We start from the raw sequence: 20,253 nt of genomic DNA, 5'->3' as shown, positions 1-20,253 counted from the left end.
AATGCCGGGGTTGCAATGCAAGGCATGCCGCACAACGCACCACCAACATACTGTATTGCCTCTCCCGTGCTAGCAGCGCCCGGCTAACCATTTACGACTGCATCATCTGTGGATATACAATATTTCACTGAGCTAGTGCAGTGCTGACAACTCAAGCAACTTGTCCAAAGCCTAGAGTATGCGCTTGCCGACATGCGCCCTTGTTCGATCGTGTTCTTGGTACCCACAGACGTATCGATAGATTGTCCCATGGCGGTCCTGAATACGGGGGTTGGCTCCACTGACAGTGTGACATATCTTGCGTATCCGCCGTTGTCGTCTCAGATTCTTCTTACACGATCTTCACTCCTCCCTGCTTGTCGTGTACCACGTTGTCCGATTATCCGGGTCATCCACTTTCGCTCCACTTCACGACAAAGGAGGGTTTGGTTAATGCTCTATCCTTATACCTAATCATTAATATCATAACTACCGTCGCTATCAAGTCTGTCGACCTTTAATATAACTCGTCAACTCCCCAGAAGGGAAAGATAATTCAAATCCCCGAGATCGACAACATGACATCAACACCCTCGCTCAGGCAAAGCCTTGCCGCTGTTGTCCTTGCCGCCCTTCCTCTCGCCAGTGCACAAGGCACTACCCCTCCAAAGCTCACCGCCGATTGTATCGATGTAGCCATCTTCATGGCCCGCGGAAACGATGCTCCATATCACGACGGACGCACCTCACCATTTAGCGATGCTACTTGCGCAAAGTTCCAGGCCAAGGGTATCACCTGCGACTACATGGATGTCGTCTTTGATGGCACTCTTGGTGTCCCGTACTGCCCTACCATCCAGGAAGGTGCCGTCAACGGCGTCAGGCAAATCACCGAGTACAATGCCAAGTGCCCGGACACCTTGCTTGTCCTCAACGGTTACTCTCAAGGTGCCATGGTTGGTGGTGCGATACTCAGTGGAGGAGGTGAGGACGCGTGCGATGTTGATCCACAGACTACTGGTCTTGACCCCAACTCCAAGGCCGGCCAGGCTCTCAAGGCGGTTCTCCTCTGGGGTGACGTCAAACATACTGCTAACCAGCCATACAACGTACTCGATGGTGCCGACAAGCAGGTCTGGCCGCGTACGGGCGCCAATCTGGAGCGGATGAACCGCTTCTCTTCTGTCTTGCGTTCATACTGCGCTGGTGGTGACCCAATTTGCGCTGGTGGTACCAATGTTGCTCAGCATCTCAACTACTTTAAGCTGTACACAGATGAGTCGTCGTCGTGGGTTGTCGATAAGCTTACACCGCTCCTGGCCAAGCCTTCTTCATCGTCTGTCTTGTCCAGCTCGGCTACGCCTACTCCCACGCCTACACCTTCACCTGAGCCCACAACCACACCCGCACCTACGCCCACTTCTGCGGCCTCTACCTCCGAGGTCAGTTCCACCGAGCCTTCAAGTACCGTAGTAGTTCCTGAGCCTTCCACTCCAGTTACCTCGGATATCAAGTCCACCAGCACTGCAGTTATCCCCAGCCCCTCGAGCCCATGCCTCGACTCAACTACTCTGGCTCCTCCTCCCCACGTACCTTCTACCATGGTTCCTTCGTACATCCCTTCTGCGCCCCCGGTCTCTTCCCACGTCCCCGTAACCACGGCCAACGGAACCGTTTCAACGACATGCACTGACGAGCCAGGAACAACAGCCCACTCCCTAACCATCATCCCGACTTCAGCGCACTATGGCAACTCGACTATCTCGGCTTCCAGCTCCGTAAACACGCCTGTCCAGCCCCATGAGACGCCTTCTCTGCCTGCTGGACATGTTTCGTATCCGGCTGTTCCGCCTCCCGCTCCTACAAAGGGCCCGGGATACCCTGCCCACCCCCCGGTTTGCCCGCCAGTTCTCGTTTACGAGACGGTGACGGAGTATGCATACGTATATGAGAGTATGTGAAGTGGGTAGAGATGGGTTCAGTCGAAGGGGACTGTGTCTTGAGTTAATGGAGGAAAGCTCAAGTGGTTGTAAATAATATCTTGGATACATGGTCGCTAATGAGTATACGAACGTTTTGATGACATTTCTTAATTATCTTTCACCTCACTCCCATATGCCTTTGTGTCTCGTATCATAAATGCTTCGTCAAAGCATGTACTTCATTACTGTACATGTACATTATTCATATCATAACCCTAGATACCCAACGCCTTAGCAAGCGCCTCACCCACACCCGTCGCACTCGCAGGATTCTGCCCAGTAATCAACTTGCCGGACACAACCACCTTCTCCCCCCACGGCTCCGGTGCCTTGACAAACTTGCCGCCACTCGCCTTCTGCAGCGCATCCTCTGGCAAAAACGGCACTGCCTTGGTCAATCCGACCTGCTCCTCCTCCGCATTCGTAAACGCCGTAACTTCCTTACCCGCAACCAGCAAGCTTCCATCACTCAACTTGACATTGTAGAGTACGGCGGGTGCATGACACACAGCCGAGACAATCTTGCCGGCCTCCCAGAACTCGCGGATGAGCTGCTGCGACGTGGCGTCGTCGGCGAGATCGAACATGGGGCCGTGGCCGCCGACGTAGAAAATAGCGTCGAACTCGCTGGCTTTGCCGATGAAGTCGGAGAGCTTCTTGGTGGTTTTCCAGACGGCCTCGTCGTTTTTGAGGAAGGTGACGGAGACGTCGTCTTTGGCGGCTTCGACGGAGGAGGGGTCAAGGGGTGCTTCGCCGCCCTTGGGCGAGGCGACGGTGATGTTGGCTTTGTTGTGGAGGACGTGGTAGGGGTGCGCGAGCTCGGGGAGGTACCAGCCTGTGGGTTTGCCTGTGTCGCCGAGTTTGTTGTGCGAGGTGAGGACGAAGAGGATGTTTGGCTTCGACATTGTGATGGATGTGGTTTTTTGTAGATGGAATTGATGTGTGATGTGTGTTTCTACTATATATTTCTATATTTCGAGTAGAGGGGTAGTTTGCAATCTTATACCTTTTGCGCTGACAGCTCCTGGCGTGCATGCACATGTGTGACGACATGCGGGGTAGCTTTTTTGGCCAAAAGGCCCGACTATGCAGGGCTGAAGGGCTGACCCACCACGACTGACGTTGAAGACCCACGCTTTCATGTGAAATGCGTAGTACCTTGGTGTCTTTTCGGCCGTAGCTTTGCAGCTCATTCTACTCCTTTTTCACATGTGCTTTTCTGTTCTCTAACTATGGCTGCCCATGGAGATGATCACAACCGTACTTGAGAGAAGGAAGAAAAATGCACGCGACACCACAAGTTGCGTCATTTTCATCTTACACGTATTCAATGGGCTGGTTTAGCACTACTACAAACTTGCGACACCGTTTTCGTCTTCGATGGCTTCCTAGGCCGGAGTTTCTACTCGATCCGGTCATCGCCGTCGAATTCCACCGGCCACGAGTACGTTTCACCGCTTCTCTTCCTGTTTCTGGATCGCGCGTCTTGACCAGAGTCGGCGATATGCGGCAAAAGAAGGAGTTGTTACTGTGTTAGTCTCAATTCTAGTTACGCGCATATGTCCAGCGAAGCATCATCGAAGTTACTCGAAACAAACATCGGATTGATCATTAGTCTTATCGCCATCTTATCTCCGGTCGGAGGTAATGAAGTACTATCTTGTGATTCTTGCTTACTCAGTGTTAAATCTACACAAGATCTATCAGCAGAATGTTTGTCATCTACTTAATTTCGAGAACAGACCCAAAGGCCGCATTGGTAGAAGAACGTGTACTAACATCTATTTCGAACACGGAAATAGTCAACCGTCCTGTATGCATAAGAGAATATGCCCTCTTTTAACCACATCTTTGACCAAGTCGCATAGAGACATTAAGTTGGGACAGCATTCGTCCAGGCCTGAACGTCGCCCCTGTTCACCAACATGATGATGGGCTCAGTCGTTGAATTCCTTTATACTGCTTTATATTACTTGCCGCATCTGTGAGAGATCTATACAATTTCAGGACTTTACCCCTCCATCTCGCCGAAAAAGTACGTACACAACACAGATTCAAGGCAATTCACTTTGTAGAGAAGAGTAGCCCGGCCGTGTTCACATATCCAGATATCATTCTCTTCTCCTGTTTCACAATATGTCTTGCAGAGCTGGGTAGCCGAAGCATACACCTTTTCGCAGCTTGGTGTGATGACGAACTGAAGGAGACTTACCGCATAGATTCCCGCTAAAATTTCCACCGCGACACTGGGTCACAGGTATACCTTTATACTTTAGCGTACCTGGCTCATATCTGGTTATTAGCCACTAGAACAGTACGAAGGAACCGGAACAGTTATCGACAGCCAATCCCATCAACCTTAGAAGATATTTACGGCACATCTTATCCGGAGCCAATTGCTTCGCTGCATGGTGATTCTTGGTAATCTTGGAGACCTGCCTTAGTATCCATCAGAAAGAAGCTTCGAATGTAAAGGCTTGCTGCTAGTTTTCCTGGAGAAATCATCGGAAGATAAAGGAGGAAAAGCTTTAGGTCAAGCTTCAACTCTCCGCATCTTTGGGTTTGTCACTTCCGTATCGCCGAAGCATCATTCGTGGGGTAAACAGACTAAGTCGCGTGGTCCAAAAATTCCGCCAACCGCGAATGATGACTGTAGTTACTGTCTCGATGGCAATGGTACAAAAAATGGATATACATTTCTTGCTGCTTCAGGCAAACTTGAGGCCAAAAGATTACATTCTTGATGGGGCGACTCAGCACATTGCTGTGCCAGCATCCCCCAACAACATTCTCTGCGATCGACCGCCTTCAAATCCGCTAAGCAATCGATCTTCCACCGATAACTTGTGGTACTGGAATAAATTCTCTGACCTAGCGTCCAGGTGAACACACACATATGCAGCATCGGATTGGAAAATGGAGATAGAAGGAGTGTACCATACGCAAACGCAGAAGCTATACAATCCTTTCCATCGCTTTGACTACGCTCTCATGGTCAATCTCTCACAAAACTCTCCAGCTCCCACTCGACCAGTGCTATCAATACTATTACTACCCAGGCGGCTGACGAATACAAGTTATGCTGAAGAATGCACGGTCCAATGATCACGGCTTGGCCCCGATCAAGGGTCCCAGACTCCAACACTACGATACAGGAGTAGAATTCCTTATTGCATGGTACTTATCCTGAGGCACTGCATTTCATCATCACTGGACGTCGCTGCAATGCCAAGTTATGGGCAGCCGGGCGCCCTTCCGGGGCGGCGGACTTGGCAGACTTGGCCAGGAACCTCTTTTGCAGGGCGCCCAGATATCTCCCGGCATGTTGAGATTGTTGCCGGTGACAGCACTGATAGGCTCCAGTTTATAAAGTGCCTCCTTACTACTTGGCCTGTTTTGCATGGTCAAGATATGCAGACTCCACTTGGTCGAATCGAAGCCACACCCTTTCTTGAACACCCTAGCTTTTTTTTTTCTTTGCAAGTCGATAGGTGTGACAGGAAAGCATCTTCAAACAGCGTCCAAGGACAAAAGGTCCCACATGAATGGTCCAAAGATAGTGGTGGAGGGTAGCTTGGCTCTGGTCGCGATTGCCATTCACTGCCTTGGCCTCGGCTATCAGGCATCTAAGAACGGGAATGACTGCTCGGCCAAGCGTGTCCTGGCAGCTTTGAGTTTCAAGCCAGGTCGGGTAGTTAGTGTCTGTGGCATAAGCTAGAGATACGAAGTCACAGAGTGCGGCACCCAAGAAGCCTTGGAAGTTGAGGCCGTCATTCTTGGGCGTCATTCCTTTTTGAATTCCTTCCGACTTAATCTGGAGCTTGCGCACTCTTCTTCTTTTCTTTCACTTGCTTATCCAGTTCTAATTTGTATCTGTGGTTGCGGCTGGTCTGCTGTTTACTTTCTCTTCTCCCGCTGGTCGTCCCCCTTTTTTCCGTACTCTTTACTCATTCATTCATATTCCCTCAAAACACATGGTACTTTCATAGAACTGCATCTTTTATCCCTCATCTTCCAGAATTCTTTGGGCTTATAACCAGCCATGCCGGTTCTCGACGTCAGCGAACTCAACATTGTCATCGCCGTTCTGGGTACGTCCTCGATATAACCATTCTCCCAATCATCCAGTAACATGTCACACCCATAGGCGGTTTCATTGTCTGCTATGGCTTTTTGTCAGTCAAGATCAAGCAAGTCTGGTACTTGGGTGAAGCGTGTAGGTCACCAGCTCCTCAGTGCACTCAAGTGTGCTCCCATCAAAATCCTTGCTTACAACATCAGTGCCGGCCGTTATCATGGGCATCATTCTGGGCCCTATAGCTGCCAGGTTTCTCGATGCAGAAAAATGGGGTTCTGCTGCTGAGGGTCAACAAGAAGCCATCACACTGGTAGGTGCACAACTATGAAAGTCCTCTCGATGAACCCTACTCACCTCCATATAGGGCATGTGCCGCATAGTCATCGGTATCCAGCTTGTCATTGCCGGCTTCCAGCTCCCCGCCAAGTATCAACAAGCCCGATGGAAGGACATGATGATACTTCTCCTCCCAGTCATGGCAATCATGTGGATCTGCACAAGTTTGTGCATTATGCTCACCATTCCCAAAATATCCTTCTTGGCTGCGCTTGTCATCGGATCCTGCGTCACCTGCACAGATCCTGTCTTGTCCCAAGCCGTGGCTAAGGGTCCCTTTGCGGATAAATTTGTTCCTCGTGCGCTACGAGAGATCATTTCGTCTGAGGCAGGTTCCAACGACGGGTTTGGGTTTCCGTTTCTTCTGCTAGCTACGTACCTGATTCGTCATGCCGACCTTGAGGGTGTCGAGTTCAAGGATGACATCGTCTTGGGCGCAAGTGAGCTTGCCAGTCGCACAGTCAACATGCTCGCCAGGCGTAGCGAACATAATGTTGGCCGTCTAGGTGGAGGTGTACCCATGGCCATGGAGCAGTGGATTGTAGAAACATGGCTGTACATGATCGCCATGTCTATCGCGATAGGGGCAATTGTTGGGGCTGTCAGTCTGTTCGCCATTCGATTCGGCCTCCGTAAGAAGTGGATCGATACCGAGAGTCTCTTCCTCTGGCCCATGGCACTCGGTTTGTTCCTCATTGGCATCTGCGGTGCGCTTGGCACAGATGACCTCCTTGCTTGCTGTGTTGCAGGTAACGTCATGAACTGGAACGGCCTCTATCTTGAGGAGACCGAGAAGCGCCATGATGAAGTCAACAGCTGCTTCGATGTTATCCTCAACTTTGGCGGTTTCATGTACATTGGTACAATCATCCCTTGGAGGGAATTCCAACTTCCAGATGTCACTGGTATCACTGTTGGACGACTCATGATTCTCGGGTTCCTGGTTCTTGCTTTTCGCCGTATCCCTGCCATCTTCATGGTGTACAAGGTCATGCCGGAAGTCATCAAGGACTGGAAGGAGGCACTGTTCATGGGTTATTTCGGGCCCATTGGTGAGTTCACTTGCATACCAAGGATGGATCTTGCTAACACACCTTAGGTATCGGAGCTGTCTTCTACGTCGAGCACACGCGCCATCTGTTCCCCAAGCCTGGAGAGGCCGAGACAGAAGAGGAAGAGAACCTCTTGGCTGCTATGGTCCCCGTCGTTTATTTCCTCGTTATTTTCTCTATTGTCATCCACGGGCTCTCCATTCCAGCCCTTGATGCATTCTACCGCTACAAGAACATCCAACCAATTTCCGAGGCTGAACCAGCAGAGATCCGCTCTCTGTCAGTCCACGAGGCGCTTCCCAACAACGCCCGCATAAACACGAAACGCAACTCCATCTACGTACACAACCGCTTCTCCAGGCCGGTTTCTACGGGTCCTGATCCGGAATTGTATAGGTGGAATAGTCAGGTGAGGGATAGCGATGCCACATATAGGGTTTCTTCACAGCTCCAAGGCGAGGACTACGCTCAGAAGCTGCAGAATATTCGATTTGCAGAAGACTATGCTCATGAGAAAGCCAATCTGGGCTAGTCATATAGCAATAGATTAGTAAAGGAAGGGGAGAGGGTGATGTTTAGAGATTCTAGGTTATCACGGTGTTTCATTAGTTGCTTCCACGGTGATCAATAGCCATCACCATCACGCGTCATGCCACTCATTAAGTGTTTTATTGTTAAATAGACGGACATTGAAATAGGTAATCGCAACACTGCATCGACATGTCTAGCTAGCCATGCCACGTACAATCATTTCTCACTCCCCATTTCCCATCCTTCAACCACCGCAACAAGTCCTTAGCCTTTGAGAAATAATCCGAAATCAAGCGAACATCCAAAGTCAAGACCACCCGCCCAGCACCCAACCCCCTCTCCTACACGCCCCTTCCCTTCCCTTTCCCATGCTTTTTCCTTCTCATCCAGCATGCCCAGATACGATTATCAAGCGCCCTAGACATGTCGTCGAGCACGAAACATGCCAAGGGCGCCGCGATTCCACCGCCAAGCACGCGCTCCCGTTCTATCCGCGCCGTTCTATCCGCGCAGCCCTATCGCTTGCCATTCCGCTCCACTCTTTTTTGCTGGTCTTTGGCTTCCTCTTCATTTCGGCGGGCTTGTCGTTTGCTCCTGCATAGAAGATACGCCGAACGGGCTGTGTGTCAGGTTTGTCTTATAGTATCCTGCTGACGTAGGGCGAGGAAGGGTGTAGGTGGATGCTCGCGGTGTGGGAGGAAGGAATGTATAGGGACGTGCGTTGTCCTCTTGGCGCTCCGCTCCGCTCGGTGGTGTAGCGGAATGCTGGGTAGCGGAAGGGGATAGGAGAATGGTGAAGATGGGGATTTCGGGATTTTTTTTACATTTTCATTCACTTTCACGTCTCTCTCCTGCATTGATACTAATCTTTCCTTTCATTAGATAAAATATTGAAGGTTGAAGGTTGAAGTCCTTAGCTAACGATCAAGGAAATGATCCGGAGTTATTGGCGTGGCGAGTGGTGTTGTGACAAAGACCAGTTAACAACAAGGACACATAATCAAGAGTGTGTCCATTGACTTTGTAGTCAAAGATTGAATGGCCTTGTATGTATGACTGGAGACATGTGACTTTTTAAGTATGTTATGGGTTCGGAATTTTGAGGCAACTCAATGCGATTGAATAAGTTCGCTATGGTATGATTTTGAAGAAAATCGAGATTATGATCTCTTTTCCACGTCATATTGTCGCTGATCATCGACCGACTCAATTTTGCATATGGCAAGATTGAATACAATCCCCCAAACTGTACATCTTTTCCAGGATCGTAAATGCGCCTCGTTCTCTTTTCTTCTCCATTACTGATTTCTCAATTCCTCGAACCATTGTTCATTTCAAAAGTAGGTAGTTCTGCCGCGTCCCTATCCGCAGGTACCTCTGCGATAGGTCTAGTGACTCCCCCATACTTTTCTGAGGCTGGTGCTTCCGCACATTCTCGGTTCACATTCATTTCTACTGTATGAGGGCTTGCATATACGGGTGATGCGTCGAATGAGTTCGCTGCTTCGTAGGCGTTGCGCTTGCTGCTCTTTCTCCATCTCCATAGGAAAAAGCCAGCAAAGCCAAGGAGGGTTAGACCACCAATAACCCCACCTACGATACCTCCTATCGCACCGCCAGAAATTCCTGAGTTATCGTTCTCGGCAGGAGATGAAGTAGATCGCGATTGGCTAATCGAAGAAACGGCGGTTTGTGAGGAACTGACTGTGGAAGTTGTGATAGTTATGAGTGAGGCGGTAGAAGCCGAGATTGGCGTACTCGGGATCGCCGATGATGAAGCAGTAGTGGTAGACGTCGGTTTTTCTAGATCAAGCAGTTTGACGGGGTATGAAGCTGCAGACGGGCTAGCTGACGCAAGAGATTGCGCAGTGTCGTTCACAGTAGTTGCATCCAGCGAAGCGAGCGGGTTGACCAGGCTACTCCAGCAAATGTTGACTTGATTTAGTGTCTCGGTACAGATCTCACTAATTCATATCAGTTCTGTGTGAAATGTAGTTGACCGAGTGGAAAATTGTTGGCTGACCTGGACTTCAAACAGCAAAAGGCATTTATACCAGATCCACATGAACGCTGGTTGCCCGCAGGTGTCGTGCGGTCTCCTCCATCACAACCTTCACTGGGTCCCCAGCAAACCGCATCCTTGGAACCAGGAATACAACAGTAGTGTTTAGATGTTCGCTCATCAAACGAGCAAACAGAAGGAGGAGCGCATTCGAATGGTGAACCGGGGCACTTCCTCAGTGCGCTGGAGCTCCCATTGTTGCCTGCGAAGAAGAAGTCGGTGAATGCGGCGCGCACTGGTAACAGATGGAGAAGTACAAGGTATGTAGTTGAGAATGTGATCCTGTGCATTTTGTGATACGGCTACTGCAGGACTCTGGAGTGGGTTTGTTGGAGGGCCTTAGACGCGTCCGTGACAACCAGTGATGTTGAAAAACATATCGAGAAGGTCCGTGATTTGAATCTTTCATGGTGGAAATATCAGGCCTTCCACGATCTTGGTAAATCTCCGATATGCAGCCGTAGAAAGCCAATCAAACGAAGCTGGTGTTACTACAATTCGCCGACATCTGAAGTAACCGTATAACGGTTAGGACGCTGATCACTACTGTACGAGCTTTCTGGCCATGCCTTATGAGGCAAGGGACAAAGCATGAACGACCACACAATAATAAGTTAGACGGCTACGCAGTGAGTAGGGGTTCTCTCGTGTGTGACGCTGCTTATCTATAGATAGGCTAGGCGTGTAATATTACCCCTATCACACCTAGCGCTGTAATTTAAGCCCCCTTTCCCTTCTCTCTTTTATCCCTACACATATTCTTCTACTGTCTTATTTGCCCTTGTGTGTTCTTCCTATCTCTCTTTTTTCTCTTCATCTTTACTTTTATTCTATTTTTTAGAATAGTAGTAAAGGAGAGAAGTAGGAAGAAAGGTATGGGGGAAAGACGCGTATTTCCTCTCTTTCTTACCTACGCATTCAGTTATGGTGGTTTTGTTGAGATCCTGAGCTAAGCAGGGGGACCCTGCTTGTGGGGGTGACATTTGCTTGTCATAGGGTTGTTCAATAACCTTTGCCCGGAATATCCCAGAAATGGGGCCTGAGCAAGGCGCAGTCGACGTGGAGGAGTTAGAGCAATTATTTCAATCGAGAACTGAAATAGTGCCCTGAGTGTGCAGATCGTTGATACCAGGGGCGATGGAGGCCGCGCGAGACGGGCGCTTGTATGCGTGAAGTACTCCCTGTACGCCCTTCTTGGCCTCCTCGGCCTCCGTCTCTAGTTTCGGCCTTGACTTGGTTACCTAGTTTTGGGTATGGTAGCAACCAACATTTCGGCTTGTACTCTATTGTATCCTCGTGAGAAAGCATGAGCAGCTGTATTCGGGAAGCGTGTTGAGTCTCATCCTGAAATGTCGGACCCTGCTGTTAGAAGTGCAAAAGATTGAACGATACAAGCCGTATTCAAGGGCATGGCAATATGCTTTCAAGCCAGGTGGTCATCCTCCCTGGCCAATGTATTCGCACTTTCTTGTCCATGTGTTCCTTCCGATAAAAAGAAAATATATCGTCCAAAATACCGCGTATACGAGGCAAAAATGTAGATATGGAAGAGTCTCGTTGTCCATAGATACTACCGCGTATCGCCATGCTATGGATTCGAAGAATGACCACAGAGTAAATGCCCTAAGCAAAAAACAAAATAAAACTATAAAGCGCCTTGTGCTACAGTCTCATACACCAGTGACTGCATACTAGAAGTGTAGTGAGAACCAGATGGCAATGATGTCACACCCCGTGTTCGCGCGTCAAACGGCGCGTCGCCTGATCACCTCCACCACACAGCGATGTTCAAATACTCTAACCCTAGTAATTTCTTCATGGTATCGAGATCTGAAATTCTTTTGCATCAGAGTGGAGTGAGGGTAGAAATCGCACACGACCGACATATGCAGATATGATTCATCATGACATCAACACCAAATACTAGTGTGGGTACTCTGCTAGCATGGCATTCTAGTAACACATCCATCATACTTTAAATGCACGACAACCCCATCTCCAAAGATATTCTGCTACTCTAATCAATCAAAAAAGTCTCTAAGATCAAACCACACCACTCGATTCTTCAACTTTCCCCAACCAAACCACCACTTCTCCCCTACCAAATCCTCCAAAATGCCCCGTATGGTTGCACCCCCGCCATCAGGCGAATTTCAAATCGTCCTCAGCAAGCCCTTTAATGGTACGTCAGATTTCTGACTTGCAAAACATCATTCCGACGTAACTCACCAAAAACCCCACCCCCATCCAGGCGCCCCAACACACATGATCGAGGTAATCGGCGAGCCCAACCGCTCCGCCAGCATCCGCCTCTCCAACTACAACGGCGGCAGCAAGTCGTCTGAGAAAAAAGGCGACGTACCCCAGTAAGTCCCTTTTGCTTCCCCTCTTCCCTCTCACCAAATCTAATTCCACTCCTTCCTCCTTACACAGAGACGACGTCCGCGAACTCATGTCTCTCGTCTCCACGCTGCGGGGCTTCCCCTCACACCCGAGCAAAGATATTTACGGGCTGGACACCAAAGTTGATTTCAACACGATGGAGATTCAGTGGGGAAACCAGGATGAGGATCCTGCGATGGAAGGGGGAGAGGTAGCGGGGGAGCAGAAGGATGAGTTTAAGAGGATTGCGGAGAGTATTGAGGCGTTGGCGAGGCAGTTTGCTAAGCAGGATTCGGCGGTGTAGAGGTTGTTTCTTTTTACAAATGATGATGTGATGAATGAATGAAAGTAATATTCGAATTCGATGAGGAATGTAAGGCGGTCGTTGTGCTATGGAAGATAAGTGATGTTGAGCTAGTTGACTTGATTGCACTGATGGAGGATATGTCAGTTATTCACGATAGTGGGGAAGCAAGGTGGTATTTGATCAAAGACGTTCACTAAAAGGCCATACTGCGTCTAATGGCATACATTATGCTATTCATCAAACAGTCGCGTCCTCAGGAGCTTCATTGCGAACAAAACAACCATTATTCAATCATATCTGCATATAATCATGCCGACACATCTAGATCTTGTACACAATACCACCAGAATACATGATCTTGTTCCTCTCACTAAGCGCCTCGAGCGCCTTCTCGGCTTCGCCTTGTCCAAATGGCTCCCTTCCACTGCCGCCGCCCAGTCTTGCGTTCACTGCAGCGACAAGAGGCTCCACATCTGCGGCATCATTCGCGAACAATGGGCCATCAATAAGTTGACCGAGTGCTGTTTGGAAGACTTGTAGACGAGCAGGAGTGATCTCCTGGGATTCTTGGGACTCGGGTTGAGTAGGGGGAAGCTGAGATTCGGGCTGTGATGAGGCAACGCTGAATTGTGACGAGGGTTCGCCGCGGGTAGACTGCGAGCGGTTGGTGGTACGTTGCGTCTTTGGTGTGACCCTGTACAGATCTTGGTTCGCTTCTTCGTCATCGTCGTCTTCACCATCTCTTGCAGCGGGAGTGCGTGTTGCACCTGTCTGCTGGCTTCTAGTAGATGGTCCGCCGGCCCGTCGGGACTGTGTAGCCTCGGCTTCATCACCGTCATCTTCATCGCCCGATGATCCTTCGTCTGTGGACATGGCGTCTGGGTCGCGGGCTGTACGTCTTCGTTTGCGACGGTCATCCTCGACAACTTCCTTGAATAGAGCGAATCGTAGAATTTGCTCTGCGACATCGGCATCTTTCCGCTCAACTCGCTTCGATAAGCGTGCTTTTGCGTGCGCAGTAGAAAGACGGATGAGTGTTTCAAGAGTACGCGCAGTGATGGGAGAAGTACGACGGGTGCCTGCATCAAGCTCGTCGTTGCGAAGCGCAGAGTATACGCTTACAATGTGATCTGCAGCACCCTTGGTGAGGATGGGCTTCTCACGCTTGGCGTACTGGATGTACTTCTTGATGAATGGGATACTGAGGACTTCGGTCCTCCGCGAAGCGCCCCTTCCCACAGTAATGGTAACTCCAGAGTGTAACATGGGGTTGAACTTTTCGTACACTTCGGTTGGACGGTTGGCGTCGCCTTCAGTCTCAAGACCAACGCCTAGAAGCTGAGCACCCTCCTCGCGAACAGGCGCACCCTCCTCAGTACCAGGCTGGCGATATCGATGCATGCGAAGGACGTGTTCTGACACCTGCCTGTCTCGAGCGTCCTCGATGTCATCTGTAACGACGAACAGCAAATCGAAACGCGAAAGGAGGGAGTCTGGCAGGGCGATGTTGCGGTGAGGATCCTTGTGAATATCGTATTGCCCAAATATAGGGTTGGCGGCAGCAACCACACTGCAACGAGCGTTGAGAGACGTGTGAATACCTGCTTTGGCAATGGTGACAGTTTGCTGCTCCATAACTTCGTGAATCGCGACTCGGTCGACATCGGACATTTTGTCAAATTCATCGATACAGACCACGCCACGATCTGCAAGGACCATGGCACCAGCTTCCAGTCGTCGCTCGCCTGTTTCTTTGTCTGAAGTAACAGCTGCTGTGAGACCCACACCAGAAGATCCACGACCGGTCGTGGCAATGGCAAGAGGAGCGGTATTCAGCACGAACCGAAGTAGCTGTGACTTGGCCGTAGAAGGGTCACCAACCATTAAAATGTTGATATCTCCTCTCAGATGGGTGCCGTTTTCTAGGTTCTTCTCTTGTCCTCCAAGGAGGAGGAGTAATATGGCCTTTTTGATGTAGTCGTGTCCGTATATGGAAGGAGCAAGCGATTGTGATAGAAGCTCAAATACACGCCTGTTCTTCGCAATCTTGTTGATATTGCGGATGTCGGTGTCAGTGATGTTGACCTGGGCAATTCCTCCACCTGATTTGGAGGATAGCAAGATGATGTTATTTGCAAGGATTAGTGTGCGGAAAGTCGAACTGCCTGCTCCCGCGTTACGGTTACCAAGCGATCGGTAGATACCGACTAGCTGGATGCGGTCGCCGGGCTTGACTCGGTCTACAAGGTCGTCATCCAAAATGACATCGACAGATCGTGGCAACTGTCCAGCAGGGGCACGCTCAGGCATTTCTTGGATGGATATGGTCTGGTGATCGCGGTAGGTGCAGTAGCCGTACTCAGTCACAAGGGGATTGCCCTCTTCGTCTTCTGTAGGGTATACGCTTGTGCTTGCAGCGCCCGTGGTCATGGTCTGGTCTCTGTACTCTCTCGCATGAAACCTTTGCTTGGCCTCGTTGTAATGCACACTCTTGACAACCTTTGGGCGGACAAGAGAGGTCTTGGTAACAATTCCTTCGAGCGAAACCATGTGGTTGAGCTGATTGGAGCCGAGGGTACGCGGGTTGCAAGAGAACTCGCCGAAGCTGCCGACGTAGGCACAATAGTACATGACATCTTCAGCGGTCTCCGACTTGGGTCGGTCTGCAAATGTACGGATAACATCTTTGAGGGCCCGGTCAAAGGCTTCCGCGAATTCGAAGGGCTGATTGAGGAGGCCGTCGGCGAGTTCACGGTCGTGGGTGCGGATTTCGTCTATGCTAACCTGGATGCTGTTAGTATGCAAAATTTTAGTCCCAGGCTCTGTCTCACTTACAGTGAGTCTTCGTTGTCCCCTGTTGAGCATCACCAGAATGTCTGGTCGATAGCTGTAAAGGTAGCGGTCAGCAGCCGCAAACCTGATGAGCAAGCAATTGCAGCATACCTTCGCCTGGATACATCGTCTGCACTTGTATCAGCATCAGGGCCGTTTTAATGCTTTGTCCAACGTACCTGGGTCAAGAAACTCCTGCGCAAGTCGCACGCGCCGGCGCACCTCTTCGTCCCTAATAACTTCGGCCATGTTGTTTGTTATGCTTTAAGGACCAGGCGAATGTAGTAGTAGTAGAGAGGCACAAAATCGTGTATGCTGGCATAGATTGAGCCAAAGAGTATCTCGCCTGGCAGTTGTCTCGACTGTCTATTGTTTTGCGCTGTCACCCCGGTGAAGTTACGAGGGGCAGATTCAGCCAGGGAAAGCGCGATCGCGTCCACGCTAGTCTGTTTCCGTCACGCGTGTCCCGTCTCATTATCTCTCCTCTTCCAGCCTAGCACTCTGCGTCCCCTCATCCCCTCACTTGTAAATACACATCCATATTCGAGTATCGTCTGCAGCCCATCCCTTCGGTATTATGGCTATTCTGTAGCTTACCAGTCTACTTCAGATACATCAGACTCGCTATTGCATGCAAACTAATATCAACTCTCATGCAACAATTTTCCAATTGAAAAGCTGCATCTTCTCTTTGATCTTGCTCACTCACACCTCTAGTTTATCGTGCCTTTTAGTTGTCAAAACCATCTTCATTCCGATGCCAATTCATCGGCATGGTCGACATTATGTCACTGACAGGGCGTTTCCGATACTACATAGGACTAAGCTTAACACCAACTAGCTGGCCCCGCCAACATCATTGGCGCTCTCTATACAGGCTGACGTAATTGATCACAGCAATTGACTGACTTCAGATACCCTTCAGCCCCTCAATTGGACTCCCCAAGATCATTGCTCAACACCAGCAGCATGGCCCCTCGCGTGTTCCTCATCACTGGCTGTTCAACCGGATTCGGTGAAGAGCTCGTCAAAATCGTCCTTGAAAAGGGCGATTACGTCGTTGCTACTGCACGCAACTCCTCCAAGCTATCTTTCGAGAATGCAAATGAATCCAACAGCTTGCTTGTAGATCTCGACGTGACCAAAAAGGATTCTATTGACAAAGCTTTCGACGCTGCAATCACCAAGTTCAAGCGTGTGGATGTGGTCGTCAACAATGCTGGATATGGCTTAATGGGCCCATTTGAGACGTTGTCGGAGAAGCAGATGAGGCAACAGATGGAAATCAACTTTTTCGGTCTGATTGACGTGACGAGGAAGGCGATGGAGACCATGCGCGAATTGAAGACTGGAGGCGTCATCCAGCAAGTTACCTCTATTGGTGGCCAGATTGGTTGGTACATTACCACCCACACAGTTAGAGCTACAACTAATGGAGTGTAGGTGTTCCCAATTTCTCCATTTATTGTGCTAGTAAGTGGGCGGTTGAGGGTTTCACGGAAGCCATCTCCAAAGAAGCGAAGCCAGAATGGGGAATCAAGTTCACATGTATTGAGCCTGGGTAAGTCTCTGGTACACAAACTAGTTGTGAGACATGCGCTAAATCTTGTGCCTTCACCTTTACAGCGGCTTCCGAACAGATTGGTCCGGCCGTAGTATGGACTTTGGCGAAATCGCACACCCAGCCTATACCCATGTCGATCCGAAGAAGTTAGCCCAAGCGCGCCATGGAAGCCAACCAGGAGGTGAGATGGCAAGAGGACTTCGACCTAATCGCATACTTACAAACTATGCACAGACCCAGCGAAAGGTGCAAAGGTCTTCTACGACCTGGCAATCATGGACGATCCGCCTCTACGATGCATCGTTGGTACTGACGCGTATAGCATGGTTACCAAGAAGGTAGAGACATACAGTGAAAACATCAGGAAGTTCGAGAAGTGGAGCAACAGCACAGATGTCGATGGATACAAAGCGCCAAACTAAACTCTGGTGACGGAGTGCAGAAGAACAGGATGGTCCAAGCAATACGGAGATGGAGTAGCGGAGGATGACCATGTTACGCTCAAGCACAGCTGGTGCCGAATCACAATATCTCTTCAATGACGTTTCTCATGATCATGGTTTTCCTTGCAGTCTCCACCTGTCATACTGATATTGCAGAGGCAAGATCCGCTCTTGCACCGTTGAGGAGTGGCTGTGAGTCAGAATACGCCTCCAGAGCCACAGGTTTTCCATTTGGTGATGTGAAATCCAGATGGGGATATTTGGTTGCAAGGCGGATTATGGTAACACAAGTACGATGTGGTAGCTTTCGACACGTTGCGCCCGATATACGAGGCCGGCTTGCCCTCGAAATGCAAATACAACGCATGGCTAACGACCAACAGTGTCTTGTTCAGGACTTTTAAGGTCAACAGTTATCATGTGCCAGCAACCAGAAGCCAACGAAACGTATCACTTCGTTTTAGGGTCAATCGAATATCAGTGGCGATTTGCTACAGCAAGTCGTGCGACGTCTCACGGAAAGCTTCGCTACGATTTCAGTCCACCAAATATGATGCACGTGGCAACAACGACATATCCAGTGCAGGACCAAGTACTAATGGCGATCACTGAAATCACTGGGATAGGTCAAGCAACAAAGGCGCCAATCCAATCGTGGAGATGTTAAAGTAACAACAATTTTCGCATCTGGGCCCGGAAATAGCATTACCGAGTTTGTATTCTATCAAGGAAGACCCCTAGTCATTCGGAACGGACGCAGAATCGACCCTGTTGCACAACTCTTCAATATGTCACCCAGCGTGGGTTGCTATCGGAAGTCTAGCTTGCTTTACTGCCATACCCTTACCGATTCAAATACGAAGCCAGTATGGAGAGATCACAAATGGTTTTCTAGCTCTTGCTTGGCCTAGGCAGACAAGTCGCCTGATCGGCTTGAACATGTTGACTTGGAGAGTTTTCAAACATTCACAGCCTAGTCTAAACGTCCGCACAAAACTGCGGCCAACCGATCTACATGGCCATTGCACAAGCTTTGCAGCTAACTTCAAGGACGATAATCAAGATTGTCACAACAGAATTCACCACCGATTATATCGTGAAGGTAAAGTAGAAGCCTCGACGTCAGCCGCCAGTTATGGTCGCAAACGAGGAGAGCTCAAGGCCGAGTTTTTGCGCATGACCGCTGACGTGGTTCTTTTCTCGGTACCATATAAGCTGCAGTCAACTTGCTGAAAGTCTGGAAAAGCGCTGCTGAAAATTGAGTGAACAACACTGTTATTTGCGATAAAGAGAGTACCTCCAACTATGATTCAGGACTCTGGCCTGGCAAGATTTACTACTGCTCTACTTAGCGCGTTCTTCATTACTAGCGCTACATTTGTGCCATTCATTGTAAAGAGCACAGTTGCAAGCCCGCTTGCAATACCACAACCGAATCCTCATGCCGGGCCGGAACCTCGTCCTCTACCAAACCCACAAGCAGGTCCTCCACTAGTAGATGGACTCTATCCAGATCCCGAACCATGTCGAGGAAACTGTTCATGGATTCACGACCCCAGCATTTGGTATGAAGATGGAGCTTATTGGCGGTTCTCAACTAGTGGCAACATTGCCGTTGCTACAGCGCCCTCTATCGGAGGACCATGGCGCTACGAAGGTGCGTTGTTACACAACGGCACCAGTATATTTGTGGTTGATGGACAGGATATCTGGGTAAGTGCAGCGTCTGGTACTTGAGAGAAGTTTGTCATTGAAACCCTTTCTCAAAATGGTATTCAGGCACCCTCCGTGACCAAGCGAGGCGACACGTACTACTGTCATTACTCAGTTTCCAGATTTGGACTTCAAAACTCATTGATTGGAGTTGCTACCTCAAGCTCGCTCGAACCAGGTAGCTGGCAAGATCACGGCGATATCGGCCTCCCTCGATCGCACAAGTACAACTTAATTGATCCTTTTGTTTTTCAGGAAGCACCAGACAGTCCCATCTTCTTCACCTTTGGCTCATTCTGGCAAGATATTTTCCAAGTCGAGCTTTTTCCTGACGACGATATAACAGCATTTGGGGACTGGGCTCATCAGAATGGACGCATCATCAACATTGTACGAAATGACACACAGCACGCGTTGGTAGTCGAAGGCGCCATCATGTACAAGGAGAAGGAATTCTACTACTTGTTCTTCAGTGTTGGTCACTGTTGCCGCACACCAGAGGCAGGCCTTGCTCCCGATGACGAGGTTTACCATGTTGCTGTGTGTCGCTCAGAAACGCCTAAAGGCCCATTTTACGATCGCAGTGGCAGGAGCTGTTTAGAGGCGAACGGTGGGACGACGATTCTGGCCAGCCACGGAGATGTATATGCACCGGGCGGGCAGGGTGTCATGGTGCACCCGGAGAATGGGAGGACCGTCATGTATTATCATTATGGTAAAGTCGATGATGAGTAATGTGCTTGATGGTGGCTGACTATTGTCCTAGTTCGCCCAAGCGTTGGCTACGGGGCTGAGGATTTCTTCCTTGGGTACAACTATCTGGACTGGGAGGATGGTTGGCCTGTGGTAGTGGCTGCCTGAAGAGTTGATGTGCTGGTTTGCTAAGGGCTCTCGGCGGTTCTTCGGTTGATGATCAAGGAGGCAATCTTCGTGAAGGTTTTCTTTTCTATTATTTTGCGTGGCACGCACTTTGTTGATAGAGCCATACCTAT

At 49.7% G+C, this 20,253-nt stretch overlaps 8 protein-coding genes across 8 annotated transcripts; 5 read left to right on the top strand and 3 right to left on the bottom strand.

Moving 5' to 3' along the window:
* Window positions 1-557: 557 nt before the first annotated feature.
* Window positions 558-1,940, top strand: COCVIDRAFT_99760 (carbohydrate esterase family 5 protein; the record flags this gene model as incomplete). Its single annotated transcript, XM_014700995.1, has 2 exons — window positions 558-1,568; window positions 1,677-1,940. The coding sequence occupies 2 exons, from the start codon at window positions 558-560 to the stop codon at window positions 1,938-1,940; spliced, it is 1,275 nt and encodes a 424-aa protein (XP_014556481.1).
* Window positions 1,941-2,176: 236 nt separating this feature from the next.
* On the bottom strand, window positions 2,177-2,866 carry COCVIDRAFT_99886 (hypothetical protein; the record flags this gene model as incomplete). Its single annotated transcript, XM_014700994.1, has 1 exon — window positions 2,177-2,866. The coding sequence occupies one exon, from the start codon at window positions 2,864-2,866 to the stop codon at window positions 2,177-2,179; it is 690 nt and encodes a 229-aa protein (XP_014556480.1).
* Window positions 2,867-6,003: 3,137 nt separating this feature from the next.
* On the top strand, window positions 6,004-7,959 carry COCVIDRAFT_37976 (hypothetical protein; the record flags this gene model as incomplete). Its single annotated transcript, XM_014700993.1, has 5 exons — window positions 6,004-6,052; window positions 6,109-6,177; window positions 6,243-6,349; window positions 6,404-7,427; window positions 7,475-7,959. 5 exons carry the CDS (start codon window positions 6,004-6,006, stop codon window positions 7,957-7,959), a joined length of 1,734 nt encoding a protein of 577 aa, XP_014556479.1.
* A 1,308-nt stretch (window positions 7,960-9,267) lies between these two features.
* COCVIDRAFT_99798 (hypothetical protein) lies at window positions 9,268-10,310 on the bottom strand (the record flags this gene model as incomplete). Its single annotated transcript, XM_014700992.1, has 2 exons — window positions 9,268-9,922; window positions 9,982-10,310. 2 exons carry the CDS (start codon window positions 10,308-10,310, stop codon window positions 9,268-9,270), a joined length of 984 nt encoding a protein of 327 aa, XP_014556478.1.
* Window positions 10,311-12,135: 1,825 nt separating this feature from the next.
* On the top strand, window positions 12,136-12,706 carry COCVIDRAFT_26821 (hypothetical protein; the record flags this gene model as incomplete). The annotated part of the gene is made up of 3 exons (XM_014700935.1): window positions 12,136-12,202; window positions 12,272-12,386; window positions 12,454-12,706. The coding sequence occupies 3 exons, from the start codon at window positions 12,136-12,138 to the stop codon at window positions 12,704-12,706; spliced, it is 435 nt and encodes a 144-aa protein (XP_014556421.1).
* A 324-nt stretch (window positions 12,707-13,030) lies between these two features.
* On the bottom strand, window positions 13,031-15,790 carry COCVIDRAFT_37973 (hypothetical protein; the record flags this gene model as incomplete). The annotated part of the gene is made up of 4 exons (XM_014700991.1): window positions 13,031-15,493; window positions 15,545-15,596; window positions 15,653-15,671; window positions 15,721-15,790. 4 exons carry the CDS (start codon window positions 15,788-15,790, stop codon window positions 13,031-13,033), a joined length of 2,604 nt encoding a protein of 867 aa, XP_014556477.1.
* Window positions 15,791-16,510: 720 nt separating this feature from the next.
* COCVIDRAFT_99745 (hypothetical protein) lies at window positions 16,511-17,527 on the top strand (the record flags this gene model as incomplete). The annotated part of the gene is made up of 4 exons (XM_014700990.1): window positions 16,511-16,934; window positions 16,985-17,102; window positions 17,168-17,286; window positions 17,340-17,527. 4 exons carry the CDS (start codon window positions 16,511-16,513, stop codon window positions 17,525-17,527), a joined length of 849 nt encoding a protein of 282 aa, XP_014556476.1.
* Window positions 17,528-18,853: 1,326 nt separating this feature from the next.
* COCVIDRAFT_16170 (glycoside hydrolase family 43 protein) lies at window positions 18,854-20,122 on the top strand (the record flags this gene model as incomplete). Its single annotated transcript, XM_014700920.1, has 3 exons — window positions 18,854-19,261; window positions 19,328-19,976; window positions 20,028-20,122. The coding sequence occupies 3 exons, from the start codon at window positions 18,854-18,856 to the stop codon at window positions 20,120-20,122; spliced, it is 1,152 nt and encodes a 383-aa protein (XP_014556406.1).
* Between the last annotated feature and the right edge of the window lie 131 nt (window positions 20,123-20,253).

Source organism: Bipolaris victoriae (assembly GCF_000527765.1).
Source record: "Bipolaris victoriae FI3 unplaced genomic scaffold scaffold_44, whole genome shotgun sequence".
Lineage (NCBI taxonomy): Eukaryota > Fungi > Ascomycota > Dothideomycetes > Pleosporales > Pleosporaceae > Bipolaris > Bipolaris victoriae.
This window is presented reverse-complemented; position numbering and strand designations above follow the sequence as displayed.